At 53.5% G+C, this 15,370-nt stretch overlaps 6 protein-coding genes across 6 annotated transcripts; 3 read left to right on the top strand and 3 right to left on the bottom strand.

The window, feature by feature from the left end:
• Nucleotides 1–72: 72 nt before the first annotated feature.
• Nucleotides 73–1,527, top strand: Z519_02524 (uncharacterized protein; the record flags this gene model as incomplete). Its single annotated transcript, XM_016760280.1, has 3 exons — nt 73–278; nt 346–803; nt 899–1,527. 3 exons carry the CDS (start codon nt 73–75, stop codon nt 1,525–1,527), a joined length of 1,293 nt encoding a protein of 430 aa, XP_016623801.1.
• A 332-nt stretch (nt 1,528–1,859) lies between these two features.
• Nucleotides 1,860–2,780, top strand: Z519_02523 (uncharacterized protein; the record flags this gene model as incomplete). Its single annotated transcript, XM_016760279.1, has 1 exon — nt 1,860–2,780. One exon carries the CDS (start codon nt 1,860–1,862, stop codon nt 2,778–2,780), a length of 921 nt encoding a protein of 306 aa, XP_016623800.1.
• Nucleotides 2,781–2,889: 109 nt separating this feature from the next.
• Z519_02522 (uncharacterized protein) lies at nt 2,890–3,597 on the bottom strand (the record flags this gene model as incomplete). Its single annotated transcript, XM_016760278.1, has 3 exons — nt 2,890–3,037; nt 3,087–3,385; nt 3,457–3,597. 3 exons carry the CDS (start codon nt 3,595–3,597, stop codon nt 2,890–2,892), a joined length of 588 nt encoding a protein of 195 aa, XP_016623799.1.
• A 1,053-nt stretch (nt 3,598–4,650) lies between these two features.
• Nucleotides 4,651–6,019, top strand: Z519_02521 (uncharacterized protein; the record flags this gene model as incomplete). Its single annotated transcript, XM_016760277.1, has 2 exons — nt 4,651–4,704; nt 4,769–6,019. 2 exons carry the CDS (start codon nt 4,651–4,653, stop codon nt 6,017–6,019), a joined length of 1,305 nt encoding a protein of 434 aa, XP_016623798.1.
• A 1,360-nt stretch (nt 6,020–7,379) lies between these two features.
• On the bottom strand, nt 7,380–12,203 carry Z519_02520 (uncharacterized protein; the record flags this gene model as incomplete). Its single annotated transcript, XM_016760276.1, has 2 exons — nt 7,380–7,576; nt 7,643–12,203. The coding sequence occupies 2 exons, from the start codon at nt 12,201–12,203 to the stop codon at nt 7,380–7,382; spliced, it is 4,758 nt and encodes a 1,585-aa protein (XP_016623797.1).
• A 1,058-nt stretch (nt 12,204–13,261) lies between these two features.
• Nucleotides 13,262–13,819, bottom strand: Z519_02519 (uncharacterized protein; the record flags this gene model as incomplete). Its single annotated transcript, XM_016760275.1, has 1 exon — nt 13,262–13,819. One exon carries the CDS (start codon nt 13,817–13,819, stop codon nt 13,262–13,264), a length of 558 nt encoding a protein of 185 aa, XP_016623796.1.
• Between the last annotated feature and the right edge of the window lie 1,551 nt (nt 13,820–15,370).

Raw genomic sequence — 15,370 nt, 5'->3', positions numbered from 1 at the left:
GTCCGCCGCTCGTTATCGGCTTCCTTGAGGGGTCAATTGTTCTCGGTTGAAAACGCCAGTCAACTGCGCACCATGAGCCCTCAGCCGAGTCCCTATTGGCATGGCCGAGAGGAGGGCAGAAATGCGAAGGGCCAGAAGACTATAAGAGAGCTTTCAAAATCCCCCGTTCGTGTCCTCGTCACTGCTGATCAGTACAAACTGGGACTCGAAGTCACCGACGGCAGAGGCACGGGACGACATGCCATCCCGCCGATTCCATACCAAGTCTCGTCATGGATGTGCCAATTGCAAGCAGAGAAGAATCAGATGTGGCGAAGAGCGTCCCATCTGTGCCAACTGCAACAGGCTCGGTGGACGTTGCTCATTTCTGGACTCCGACCCCCTTGGCGGACCGCTTGTGCAATCATCGGGTGAAAGCTCGAGCAGTACGCCTCAAGCATCAGCCAGCGCCCAAAGTCCCGAACAAAAAAGCGACAGTCTCAACCTGTATGATGAGGAACTCATCCGGCGCTGGTCAGAAGTTACCTGCTTCACCATGGATGACCGCCACGAAGTATTTCCAATGTGGCAGGTGACTGTTCCGGGTCTTGCCTTAAACCAGCCCTTTTTGAAGCACGGCTTGCTGGCGCTGGCAGCGATGCATATTCGGTATACATCTCCTCTCCCGCTGCAGACAAAATACCTCGACCTTGCTAGTCAACATCAGGACAGAGCGCTGGAGGGATATATCCCACAGCTCCAAGATATCACACCAGAGAATTATCACGCTCTTTTTGCGTTTTCGGCTCTGCTCCTGGCCATCCGTAAGTTTCCCTTCCCTCGGAGAGACCTTTGGATGTCGAAGGAGGCGTCTGGACAAGATCTTGGGAAGTCAACACAATCTAATCCCTTCTCACAGAGTACTCTTTCATCTCCGTGTTGGACGGCGAGATCGACAGCCACAAGTACGTTGCTGAAGTCATTTCCGTCTTTGAATATGTGATAGGCGCGACTGTTATTGCCTTTGAAGGCGAAGTATGGCTGCGACAAGGCGGCATGAAGCCTCTGATGGAGAGGGGGACCGAGCCTCAAAGCATCCTGCCCGAGCTGATCGAGGACCCACGAACCGTCCTCGGCAGTCTCTTGTCTTACCTGCGGCATCTGGACGAGAAGCCGGGACCGAGCTCGGAGACTGAAACGACAGCCAACATGCCCATTTATGTGCGCAGCATCGAGATGTTGACCAACGCTTTCCCCACCGAGGACAGCGAGAGGCGGATGTTGGATGACATGATCGGTTGGCCTCATTACGTGGGCGCGGACTTGGTGCGGCTGCTCCGAGCACAGGATCAAATGGCGCTTGTGATCCTCGCACATTACGGCGTGGCTCTGGATGCTTTCACGGATATTTGGTGGTTGGAGGGGGTGGGTGCTCGCCTGGTACACGGGATTGCACGCATGTTGCCTGTCGAGTTCATTCCGCTAGTTCAATGGCCGCTGGACAAGGTCTCGACAGGGGCATCAATGAAACACATGTATATAATATGAGGGAGGCGATTTGGTAAAGGAAAAGGAGGAGACACAGCTGTTTGAGCTGTGCTCTGCTCGCCTGTCCCCTGCTCGCTTGGTGGTGCTGGTGCGGGGAGTCGCTCAGTCGCCGCCCCTCAATCAGAGCTCACCAGTTGACCAGCCCCAGCACCAAGGTTGGCTCCTCCAGGTTCAGGTGCAGTTCAGATGCAGTTGAGATTTACTCTTAGATTCAAATTGAGATCGGTGCCGTACTTAGAATCCTTCTTTCTCAGCGCTCCTCCACTATCAATACATTGTTCCATCTCCATCTGGAACGAGAGATCCTCATCGAGACATCCAGCACAAGAAAAATGGTGTCATCAACTCCATATCTGGACGCCCTCCGCAGAGATGGCTTCGTCAAGATTCCTCATCTCCTGCCATCACACGTCTTGTTAGCCTTGAGGGGATGTTGCAAATACACCACCGAGCGGGCGAGAAATGGCAAATGGCCATACGTCCGTACGGTGCCGAAGCAATACCCACCCTGGCAGGAATGGACGCCAGGCGACAACATTTGGGGCGTTCAGCACCTTCTTCACCCTGACATGAATGTCCGAGATACCTTTGCTGAGGTCTATTTCTCCGACGAAGTGCTTGACGTCGTCAAAGAGCTCGTCGGCCTCAAGGGCGATCCTACAGGCGACGACAAGCTTGTGATGGAACTGTTCAATCTCCTGGTCAGTCCGGCCGACCGGGTGGATTTTGAGCTTTGCTGGCATCGAGACGATATCCGGCCTGATGTAACTCCCGAGGAGGAAGGGAGGCAACTCAAGGAGAAAAGTCCCGAGGGTCAACAGTTACATGCACAATACAACATTGCGCTTTTCGAAGACACTTCTCTTGTTGTGGTGCCCGGCAGTCATCGGCGAGTAAGGACCGAGACCGAGAGGCAAGCCGCGCCCTACGAGCCAAATCTACCCGGACAGGTCCTTGTCGAATTACACCCTGGAGATGCGGTCTTTTATGACAGCAACATCCTTCACCGCGGCGTGTACAAGGGCATCGATACGTCTAGTGAGCTGGGCCGAATGACTTTGCACGGATCCGTGGGATTAGCAGGCCACGGAACCGAGCGCGCCCGACAGGTATTGCAGCACGCCGTTGGAGAGTGGGTCGACAGAGCACCGTTCTCAATCGAAGGGCCCAAAGGCGAGAGGGCCGAGGCCATGCGGAAGAGATTGGTGGACATGGGTAGCGGAAAGGATCTCGGATATTCTCTTGTAGGATGAAGCTCTGAGACAGTCGTGTAGGGGATTGCCATCAAATGGGCTCTGCGAGAGCTCAGTTTGATCTTCATCTGATCTTGCGAATCATATGTCCCGGAAGCACGCTCTCCCTTCAATAGGACCCGGCTTTTCGCACAAATTTCTCCTGCGTCGAGAGGTTCTCGTACGAATAATTCTTCTCGGAATGATCGCTCCCTGGCGCTTCTCTTGACAGCCTCAGGAGCTTGACGCTTCCATAGGTCGAAAGCAAGAGCAAAAAGCTTCCATATATGTCAGTAGCAAAGGTACACTTAACGCAACTTGACTTACACGATTATACCCGAAACTGCATTCACCGCATAGCTGCAGTAGAGCCCACCTAAACCCAAGCTGGTAAATTGATGCGATATCAACTCGCCCGTCAGCGGGATATCATTTTTAACATCATATGCGTATGTCTCGGAGAGATTGTGCAGATGTATGTTCAAGGAAACGAGGACACCAGTGGCGACCACCCAGTTGGCAAGAGTGAAAACTTCAAAAGCAAGATGAATCATCTGTTCTGTGGTGGAGCGCCGGAGATCATGAGTCCACCAACGAAGGCAAGAAATGACCAGTGTCCAACCAAACTAAACAATGTTCTGCACTCAGTATTATTTCGTGCAGAGAAGGCCACACCATGGACCAGACTTCCACTTACCGACCACCAGACCACGCCGTACGCAAACTCGGCGCCGAAGCAAACGCCAGAGAAGGCCGCCAGGATCAGAGCGATGAAGCCGAGAACCAATTGAAATATGGCGACGGCGGCGAGAACACCCGAAGACAGCGAGACAGCCATGGTGATAGAAGAACACTTGGACGGCGAAAACTGCAGGGGGACTTCTTACTAGCTACCACGATATTTCTCAGGCCTTTAAAGCTTTGCGAAGCAATTGCTTACACGGAGTAAGAAGGCGGAGCTTGGCCACATCAGCCGTCATCATGGTATGGATATTGACGGGGAAAAGCAATCCGAGACCTCGAAGGATTCTCTCCGCCCTCGAGGCTGTGCAAAGCGTACATCGTATTCGGGTAGAAAGGCCAAGGGATCCGGCATCATCAGGAGCCGGCCGAACTCATATGTTCGATCACCAAGACGAGGAGAACTGCCTGGCCGTTTTGATGTGGCGCAATTCAGTCGTTGTGCCTCGGTGACACTGAGTGAAGTCGTTGGCCTAGAATAAATAGGGGTGGAATGGACACTCGGTCACTGGGACCTGACCTCAAGATCTTGAATGCTGATGCCTAGCTGTTCTGCACAACGATTCTGTCCGGCCCTTTGTTCATCGTTTCAAGCAGAAAGATAACTTAGCTACAGATGAGCCTTCTTCCACAAGCCACCGAGGGATCGCGGGGGCGTATGCTGAGGCCACAACTAGCATAGGGTGCCTAACTTGTGTCCCGTGTTCGGAGTGCATAGCCCAAGATATGCATTTGCTGCTGCCATTTTCGAGATCGTGCCTTTTGAATGAGGTCGGAGGCAAGGCGAAAACGATTGCAAAGTCGAGAGAGGCACACTGTGCAACATAAAGCTGCACAAAACAAGGACAATTTTGGTATTATCGAAATGGAAGTGCTTACTGCCTAGAGTGACTTCGTTTCTGTTCCACTGCTCTTTCGAGTATTTTGCTCAGCCGTAGCATCTACTTCGGAGCACTCAGCTTGATGTGCGGCGAGGCGGGTCGTCTGTCCGCAATCGCCCCGGACTCGACGATTTCACTCACTTGACCAAAGTCACCAACCGCCACTTGAATGAATGACAGACCTTGTACATGAGTGCATGGATTGATCTTCGATATAAGTTGCCAGGTCCGCAGGCATAGTCTCACACATCACCTCTTGCATCCTCAAAATGGCTGCAGATTTCTCCGCCACCAAACTCAACGCAGACAGCCATGTCCTGCTAGTAAGGAACCCCACTGGCCGGGCATGTTATGCAAACTCGAGAGTGACTGACGGTGTGACTACAGGATCAGCCTCTTCTTCGCCTCCCGCATGAACTCGTCAAACGCAATTTCAGAAATACACAACGCTATGTAGAGCGCGAGAGAGACTACATCCTCCCCGCCCTCAAGGATGCCGCAAATGCTGCGCTCAGCTCATCCCAAACCACGGAGCAGACACTCGCCTCGCTTGACGCCATGATCCAAAGAATGCAGAACTTCAAACGCAAGGTGGAAAAGCTACACATTGAGGAAGAAGCTCTCCATGACCATTCGGCCAAGCGAATCAAGCATTTACAAGACCTCTATGACATCCCCTCTCTCGTGGACGTGAAGTACGACCAGTGGTCTCGAACGCGTCTGGACCGCTTAATTGTCGACTACCTTCTCCGCTCAGGCTACTCCAAGACAGCCGCCTCGCTCGCCGAATCCAAACAGATCTCTCATCTGATTGACCTCGATACATTTGTTACTTGCCATAAAATTGCCTCTTCACTCACCCGGGGCGAAACCAGGGAGGCCCTGGCCTGGATCAATGAGAACAAAAACTCCCTCAAGAAACTCATCATTGCGCCGCACAAAACCACCGATCTCGAATTTGAACTCCGTTTTCAGCAATTCATTGAACTCGTCCGCGCAGGGACGACCGCCAAGAAACTCGAAGCGAGACTTCATGCCCAACAACATCTGACGCCGCACACTGGGTCCCGATCAGAGTCGATCATGCAGGCAGCAGGTTTATTGGTCCAATCACCCGACACGGAAGCCGAACCATATCGGACACTGTTTGCCCCGTCGCGGTGGCACCATTTATCCAACTTATTCGTCGAAACCCATCATACCTTACTCTCTCTGCCAGTTCAGCCCCTCCTCCACGTCGCTCTCTCGGCGGGCCTTTCAGCATTGAAAACGCCCGCGTGCCACAGCGCCTATAACCCCGCCAGTTCTTCGACACCGGGCCACGCCCGGATCGCCACGAATTCCTCTCTGTGCCCGATCTGCAGCATGGAGCTCAATGATCTGGCACGCAATGTCCCCTATGCACATCACACCGTTAGTTCTGTAGAACCGGATCCTGTCGTCTTGCCGAATGGGCGCATTTACGGCCGCGAACGGCTGGAAGAGCTGCAGCGGAAACTTGTCATGGCTGGGGGTGGCGGCGCAGGTGGAGACGGAGGCATACAAGATGTACAGATCGGCAAGGAAGGAGAAGTGAGAGATCCCACCACTGGTCAAAGTTTCACCTGGGATCAGGTTAAGAAGGTTTATATCATGTGACGGAACAGGAAAACCAGGAAAAATGATCATACAAGGCTCCCGACCCTGACGAACTGTACGATTCTGCGAGCAGCGGTACAATACACCACTCCAGACGACACAGGACTCTTTTCTATACGATGCAGAAGATCTCGACTTGAGTGTGCCAATTAACCTTTGAGCGAAATCTGTATCGAAGGCGGTACACGAATTGGATGGTTCTGCGCAAGCACACTATCCAACAGCAAGCGTGTTCCCTCCATACCCAGAAGCCCGTATTGAATCCGCGGCGGGAGATGATCAAAGAAACCTCTCCTTCCCTGACAGGTCGTTGGTTCTCTTGACCACCCGGCTGAATCCCAAGACTTTGCAAGGAAATGGAAAGACAGACCCCAGTCAGGTCCAGCGGAGTACACGGAAAGAGACCAAAAAACCATGCAGCGGCGAATTACCCACGCAACACATTCCAATACCATCTCCATTCACCTCTAGCTATCCCTTTGTTTTTGACTTGTGGCTGGTGAAAATTGTACCTGGTTCATAGGCATATACAGGTCACGAAACAATGAAGAGAAACGCCGAATGAAAAATGACAATGACAATGACAATGACAATGACAATGACAATGACAATGACAATGACAATGAACCAGGGCGAACTCAAGCGAATGAATACCCAAGTCATATAGATTGATGATACTTGTGGGCTGGTTGGAGTCGACTCGGCTTCTTCCCATATATGACCTTTGACCGGTGGGGGAAAGACACGAAAAGGGGTAGGGGGGGAAAAGGTCATAAAAAGCGCGCCACCCACCCTCGCTCGCAGCTCAAAATGCAAGCAAAGGAGCAGGTGACGTGTGGCCGTGGACTCATTCATATCATTCTCAAAACACCATGCCCGTGTCAGTGACCCGTAACCTTGACCGTAACCGTGATGTGAAACCGACTACATACCTAGTCACTATCTAGCTACTTATCAGTAAAAAGGGAAGGGAGGGAGAGAAAGGAAACAAAAGTAATTAGAAACATATTGCGTGTGCCCTTTTTTCGCCCTGCTTGCCGGCTGGCCTCAAGCCAGGAAAGAATCCCAACTCGCACTCAAACTCAGGAACTCAGTACTTGCTTCCTCTCCACCACATCAAGTCGTCACCGTGCATTGCTATGCTATCGGAAAAAAGAGATTGCAGACATAAGAAAAGTGGCTAGACAGGCGCCTTGATACGTCAGATAAAGAAGAGGGACCCTTGACTTTTTTTTTTTTTGGCGGTTGTTGGAGGAAAAGGTTCAAGCAAGAAGGAAAAAATGTAACGAGCGGTGCCCCAGACCTGTCACTTGCAGCTGTCAATTCATCCACCATCGCTCTCACACAGCCTTAGCGCCCTCTATGACGCCGTGGCCGCGGCCGCTTGTCGCGTGGGGGTCGTGGCAGGTGCAGCAGCAGCGGGACCTGGAGTGTTGGACTGCTCTCGTCTTCTCATAGAGCCTCGAAGACTCATACTCAAGCCAAGGTTTCTGTGCCCATGGCTAACCGATGAGGCATGGCGGTGGCTGTGACTGAGAGTTGAGACGTCGTGTTTGCCTGCGATAACGAAATCAGCAACTGACACCTAAAGAGAGCGCATCTAGGGAGAAGGAAAGCCCTCACCGTCACAACAGGCCCTCACATTCTCAAGGCCCCCATTCCACGCAGCCTCCTCCTGCCTCAGCATCTCCCTTCTCAACTCCTCTGCAGAATCCTTCCGCCCGTCGCTAACAACACTGGCATCGTAGATACTGCCCCCTTCACTCCTTGTACCGCCAGGGCGGGTAGGAGTGTTGATTGTCGCCTCACTCATTCTAGACGTCCGTCCAGTCACCGATCCCAGTATCCGCGAAAAGCGATTCACGCTGCTAGCGCGAACTGTACGATCCTTGTCGGGTTCTTGAGACTGGTCGGCCCGACTCCGTCGCACTGTGGAATTCGGAGCTGTGCGGCTCACGGTGGAGTCTTGGGGGACACGTGTGGCGCTGGTTGTTGCAGCCGCACCGGACGGGGGCTGTTGGCGTTGGATGGCTGAATTGCGATGGGAGCCGCGAGTTGTACGGGAGTTGTAGCTCGAGAGGCTCATCCGGCTGTTGCTTGGGATCAAGGTAGCTCCATAACCTGCCCCGTTCACGTTGAACTCGTCCAAGTCATCTCGGGTAATTTCATTCCCACCAGCCCCATCCTGACCGTTCTCCTCACCACGGAGCAGTAAATAGCTGAGCGCATTGAACCAGGTCTCATGTCTCTGGCCGGTGCTCGCGGTAAATCTTACGCGTCTCCCCGGCGTGACCACTTCGAGGCTTCTCCGATGAAGTCCCGGTGGCATGGGATTGTCGTCAGGGACGACTTGAACACTTTCTATCTGCACGCTCTTTGCCTTTAACTCACTCCTGCCCGCTGTCTGCGGGTCCTGATCCGACCAGTACAGAGTTTTGGTGTAAGGATGCACCCAGAAATACCGACGATGACGTGTCTCGGACATTTCAGATCGCCCGGCTTTTCGCGTGTATTTCCACAAGAATTCACCGATCATGGTCTGCGTAATGGCTTGAATGATTCTTGGGTCGGTACTAAAATGATGAGCAGAGACTTGTCCAGTCTGATGCATATTGAAGCGTTCATCTATTTCGGAGGCGAACGAGGAAACTGAGGAACGGCGTGATATCTGGGAATTGACGGTTCCACGCTGGTTACGGCTAACATTGGACGTCCGTGGTTGATTGCTGTCACGAGTGGGAGACCGCATAGACTCTCCTGGCGTGCGTGGTCGACGCATTGCTGAGGCAGGAAAAGCTGGTGGGCCCATAACCGTTGATGTCTGACTGGAAGCGCCGAATTCTTTGGTGGGCGATGTTACCCGGCTGCTAGCCTTAGCGATCGCTTCCTTGTGATCAGCTGGGAGAGGTGGGTGTGATGCCGCGCTGGATGGCCGCTGACTAGACACGCTAGACGGTCGCTTGATGGGAGACGGTACTGAAACCGGCGCGATGGCGGCGAGTTCCGGCGCTGGCTTAATCGTAACTACTGTGTCCGAATCACTCATAAGAGCTCCTTCCGCCGACATCAACGGGCTGAGAGGGCTGGTGACGTTCCGTGCCGCCTCGCCGTTTGGCGGAAGCGTCATAGGGACTGCGGTCCTAGGTCGAAGGGCCTCGTCAATCTCTTCAGCAGTAAGCAGCGTCTGAGAGCCACGGTCATGGTTGGAGTTCATAGGCGGTCGTTCTATCTCACCCGACCTTTTCACTTCGGATACCAATGTAGCCTTGGTCTGACCTCTGTTGCCGGACACATCTTTCAAAGGAATGTCTTCCTCAGCAAGAGACTCTTCGACCATTCTCCCCGGCTCACTCGTCTCGTCTTCTGCAATCACGGGAATCTGGCTTTCCTTGGATTTAGCAAAGCCCAAAGCAGCGGCAGCGGATGCCAGGAGCCCCGATCCGGCGACCTTTTCTGCCGTTCGTGGACGGTCTGGAAGATCATCAGCCTGCGTCGAAGCCGTGACGCCCTGGAAGGCTGGTTTAGCGGGAGTTTGGATGGGTTCGGTCGTTTGAGACTGAATGGCGGAGAACGTCAACGGCTCGGGTTGTGGCGGTGCAAGCTGGAGTTGGGTTTCCGGAGACAAGGGGATTGTGTCATGCATTACCAAAGCTGAATACTCAAACCGCGTGGGTGTCTGTGGTTGAGGTGCAGCAAGATCTTCTGTCTGACTCGGTTCCGGGCTCTGAGCTTCATCCCAAATAGTCTTCGGGGGTGTGATGAATGCGGTATTCCTGATCGGGCTCTCTTGCAATCCTCTCTGCGGTGTGTACTGCGTGCTGTTGTCAATTTGTTTCACCGGTGATGTCGGCACTGTTGGAGGCAGCGGAAAATCTGAGGGTAATGGTGACTGCGCTCTCTCGCCAAACGCAGCAGGAGCCTCTCTAAGAGGTTTTACGGCATGGCTTTCCTGAGCGGCAAGATCTCGTTCTGGCTCCCATGAATCAGTCATTGTTGCAGCATCAACCATAGGACTCTTGACAGCGGTTTTTGGTATCTCTTGCTGTGTTAGCTGTCTGTTTGGTGTATAAACAGCAACACCCGGCGTAGATGCGACAGAGGCTAAGCTGGCTCTACCCGGGGTGCCGAAACCTGCTGTCTCGTCGAGACCGCCTAACTCTGCAAAAAGGCTCTGCTCAGCAGCGGGGGGGCTTCGGTCACTGGTGACCGTTGCCGGAGAATCTTGGGACAGAGGTTCCGAGTACAGATTGGTGGGTGTGCTATCTGTTGGCACTCGAGATTGGCGAGCGAATGATTGACGGCCATTTCTGAGTCGGAATTTGTGAGCTTGAGTCACCACTGGCGTTTTCAGGGCTTCCTCTTCCTCCTCTCCGGCAGAGGTCGAAGCAGTGCTAATGAATGACTGCCGATCTCCAGCAGGCTTAAAAGTCAGGGGTCGTGGACGGCGAGAGGAACCTGCCCCTCGACTATGCGAGGCTGTATCTTCCGTCTCGGTAAGGTCGTCCGTACTATCGCCTGCCAGACTCTCTGCACCAGTTTGGAAGTCTTCGCTCTCCGTCGCATGTCTCTCATCTGCTGTTTCGAAATTGCCTTCTGTCTCATTGGCGGTATGATATGCATCGCTTGTGTCGGTAATTCCTTCACCTACGGGTGGCACAGCCAGGTGTTTCCCACTAGCTCCGCGACTCGGCGTCTCAACAGCATGATCTTCCCAATCATCGTCTTCAAGTTCAATGTCGGTCCGCGCCCTTCGACTGCCTCCCAGCATATCAGGTCGTGCCGGTTTCTTGAAAGGGTCAGGCTTTGTCTTTTGGCGCTTGCTTGCGCTTCCTAAGGAACCATCTCCCCGTCGTTGTTCAAGCTCATCCCGGGCATCCTGAAGCATGCGTCTCAGTTCGATTTTTTCCGTCTTTTCACGGTGGATGTTGTTCTTGAGGTTCTGAATCATCCGATGGGCATGATGCAGAGAGCTACGTAATGTTTCCGATTCCAAGGCTCCAGGCCTTGGCGTAGCTTTAGTAGGGGAGGGAGGCGGTGAATGCTCAAGGGATTCAAGGTCTCTCAAGTCCTCTTCTTGCTCTTGATTCACGGCAACCGTATCGGGTTGAGCGCCGCGCAGGCGAGCGGCAACAGCTCTAGCGAGTTCCTGATTCTGTGCCGTCAATTCCTCAATCTTGTGCTGCAACGATGATCTCTCGGTATCACCCAAATCTATTGTGCGCTTGAGAGTGTGCAGTTCGGAATCATGAGCCTTTTTGGCAGTGGCGTGGTCAGTTGTCAATTTCTCATGGGCGGCTCTCACTTCGTCCATTTCACTTTGCATTCGGCTTTTCTCGGCGGTCGCAGCAGCCAGACTGGCATTGAGCCTTTTTTCTCGGTCGGCAGCTTCACGGGCAGCGGCAAGTAATTCATGGGTCTGGGTTTCGAGATTCCAGTTTTCGTCCTTGTACTTTTGTTCGCTTTCATCCAAGGCTCGCAGACGCTGAGCGAAAAGAGCAGCATCTTTTTCCAAACGGTCACGTTCGGATTTGACCTCCTTCAAGAGTTCATCTCGTTCCACCACGGCGCTTTGTAATTGTCGAACCTGGGCGAGGAGAGAGGTACTGATATCGGCGGCAAACTGCAAATCATCGCCCCGATTGCTCGGCTGATTGCGCTGACGTCGGCTAGGAGCCATCACTTTCGAAGGAGACGCTGTCGCCTGGCTTGAATAGATGGCCTGCTCCATGCCGGGCTTCTCTTCTCCGCTGACAGCTCGCGATTTGGGGCCCAGCAGTGCTCGCGCAATCTCTTTTCCCACGTCATTATGTTCCTTTTCTAGATCAGCCAGTCTTTGTCGCAACTCTGGCGTAATCTCTGCCTCGCCTTGCTGTTCTTCCACTTCGCGTAGCTTATCATTGAGTTCCGACTGCTGCATCAACAGAGACTCTCCCAGCTTTTGAGTGTCTTGCAGACGTCGCTCGGTTTCAGCAAGATGCGCCAGGAGGCTCCGTTTGACTTGGGAAGGGGATATGCTTGCGCCCATAGCTATGGATTCGGGGTCGACCAAGCTGGAGTAGCGGTGGGCGTGGAAGGACTGTCGAGACTGGCCGTCGTCCACGAAGGGATCTGTCGAGTCATCCATTGACGTGCGCAGACGATGGCTGAGAGAGTCCTCGCCGGCCACGACTTCGGCAGCAGCCATGGGAGGCAAAGTTGAAACGGGTGAGACAGTGACAACGCGGGTCTCGGCTATTGGGAGTGCATCTGGGCAGCGGCTGCGGTCACATCGAGGCACTGGCGGGACAACAGTCGAGCGATCTGACACTGGGAACGAGGGGACAATACAATCAAGGCCTGGCTTGATTTAGAATTGGAGATAGAGGGAGAGAGGACTTGAGGGGTCCTCGCGGTGACGAGGGCGAGCCACGGTCAGCCCAGTGTTTGTCGGCTTGTCAACACAGAAAATGCGGACTCGGTAAGGCGAATTGTTCTCTGCAGTGATTGGCCAGACGCTCTGGACGCGTTTTCTGTCTGGAAGACAAGAAAGTGGAGCTTCACAAAAACCGGTTCTCGGCCGGGCAGTGACACGTGGAAGTCATCAGACGAAGCAATGAATACGCAGCGAAATCAGAGTAAGGATATGTAGCGTCGTAATGGTGGTGGTGGTGGTGATGATGATGGCCATGGCGATGATGGCAATAAGAGAGGAGCTCGAGTTTCCTTCAAGTGGGAGCAGTTTCTCAATGTGCCGTGCCGAGTTTACCTGGTCGACTCGCTGGTGGAGCTCGGCTGCTGCAGGCGGTGCATGCGAGCTTCTACGGAATACACAATGGCACATATCACACCCGGGCTCGCCAGGCTACTTTTTAGCTGCATGAGCACAACCTGTGTCTGAGCTTTTCAATGCATTTGAACCGAGACATGCTCCGGTTGCTACATTCCAGCATCTCTCATTTCAGGCCCAGAGGCCCGTCACTCCGCAGAGATGCGTGTGGACTATACAATATGTACAAAATTCCCACAAAGGGGCCTCTATAAACAAAGTCCGCCCCCAATATTAGCTTTCTGTACAATCATCGTGGCGGTGTGATAGCCATGGAAGTGATGTCCCCGCATGATTATCGTGGTGGTATCGGATATTATGGAATGTGCTGCCGCCGCAACAGTGTGCAAGGAGCAACAACAGCTGCGCTGCTGGATTGGGGTACTTGGTCCACCACGGGGACATGGTGGAGTAAAGGAAGATGGTGGGGACGAGGCTCATGAGAATCTCTGCCTCGAAGGTTCCTTTTCCTTGAGCCCGCCTATCCGCTCGAGGTCGAGTGACTGAAACCGTTCGCCATCTTCTTTCTGATAAGGTGGCAGACTTTCTTGGTTGAGCGGCTCCATGCCGACGCTTCCCGAATCCGTAATATGGACCACGACGACGCGCCCTTTTTGCAAGCCAGTCTTGCCCTCCTCATCGGGGAAGGTGATGTGGATTTCCGGAACTGCTGCCGATGGAGGGCTCGAGGAGTTGTGGATTAGGTTCATCTTTTCATCGTAAACAAAGATGGATTCGTTCTTGTCCTGGTGACCAAAGTGGCTGATTGACGGCGACCGGTGATGCGACGACTGCTGATGAATCGGTAATAGTGCGGCTCGCTCTCTCGCCAGCCGTCGCCGACGCAGGAAGTACAGAGCCAGGGAGCACAGAGAAGCCATGAGTAGGAGGGTGAAGAAGACAAACAGTAGGTGGCCCATCGAGTATGTTGGTCCACCGTCCGTGAAGTCGGATTCATCACGACGCTGGAGATAAGCGTATTTTAACGAGCCCATGACTACAGCTCGGCAGTCGTCGTAGGCTCTGAGGCGTCCTTCGAGGACGCAGACGAATATAGATCTGGCGATGAGGCTGATGTGCGGGCCAGTCGGAGATCGGAGACTGCCACTGCGATGGGAATACGAGTTGGATTGGGGGCCGCAGGCTGAGCTCGAGCTCTTAAGAAAGGTCGAGGTCGAAGGTATCAGATCGATCGCGCTTTATTCGATTTTTTTTTTGTTAATGTTTTTCCCCCCAGGCTGTAGGGCGTCGGAGACGCTGACAAGAGTCCGAAAGCCAATGTAGAGTCTGCAGGAAGTCCGAGCAGCACGTCAACGCGGGCACGGCCTTTTGGCACCAGGCGGGTTAACCTTATCTCTCCAGAGTCAAGATTGTGAGCTAGCGGGTAGATGGGAAAGAACGGACGGCGAGGATCCAGCAAAAGAGTGAAGCTGGATACTGCCAACAAAAAAAGAAGCAGAGGTGCGAGAAGAAGGGGGAGAGTTTGTTGTGAAGGAAGCAAAATTCGAGAAAGGTTGACGATGATACGGAGCGCGACTAGCAGGTGGTAATATGAAGGAGCTGGCTTGATGGGTGAAGACGATGGAGCAGCGAGTCCACTGCGAAGATCATGCCCTGGAGACTCAATTTGCCGGGTGCTGGCCTGTGACAACGAGTCTCAGTAAGTGTCAGTGACCCGCCCACGCCAACTTGCAGCGCGTTTGTAGAGCGTTTGCCGGGCATGTGCAAGCCCCAAGAAGCCCTTGGCCAGCCACAGGGTTGCCCAAACGGTCGCTAGCTTCCACAACCCAACAACAGCCGGGCCGGGGTTCGGAGCACCGATGGCACCCGCTGCTTCCAAGGGGTGGATCTCCAATGCCAATCATCAGTCCCAATCTCGCCGGGTGCCCTGTCTGGGCCAATAGGGTCAAGCACTGGGGCCTAGGGAGCCACGTAAGAGTCCCTACTTGACAGTCGACAAGTCGGCGCACGGAGGTCGGAGCTTGGAGCAACGCTGCTACGCCCATCTCTGAGTGGCTCGGTGAGTGGCTCGGCTTGGCTCGGCTTGGAAATGGCAATCCATCAACAAACAAATCAAACTCGTAGCCGCTTCCTTTTCATTTCCAACCGTGAAATTGTCCTGCCTCTTGTCTCTCTTTCTCTTTCTGGACATGCTCGATCCTGGGCTGTGCCGAATATTAATATAAAAGCCCTCCTCCTTTGCTGTTTTCCAAAGGGATTGATGGCTCCAACAAGGGAGAGTTTGACGTCCGGCTGTTCTCCCAGCAGCGCCGTCAAGTACCAACACTCCTCGCTTGGTCCACCGGGCTGGGTCTTGAGGAAGCTGACTTTGGATGCACCAGTGGATTGGTGAGGTGTGCTCTGTACCAATTTGTAGAGCCCGCTATTGAATGCGAGAAAATGTAGGTATAGATTCCACATTTCTTCTCGGTACAGTTAAATATATCTCAGGGCGGCTCATTCTGTCATGTGCATGAAGCGACTGGCCTACTTAAGTTGACCTGGTGCACATATGACGACCTGCCACTGTGCCCATGCGACTCTTC

The sequence above is a fragment of the Cladophialophora bantiana genome (genome assembly GCF_000835475.1).
Source record: "Cladophialophora bantiana CBS 173.52 unplaced genomic scaffold supercont1.3, whole genome shotgun sequence".
Lineage (NCBI taxonomy): Eukaryota > Fungi > Ascomycota > Eurotiomycetes > Chaetothyriales > Herpotrichiellaceae > Cladophialophora > Cladophialophora bantiana.
Note: the sequence above shows the minus strand (reverse complement) of the source record. Positions and strands in the feature narration are given on the sequence as shown.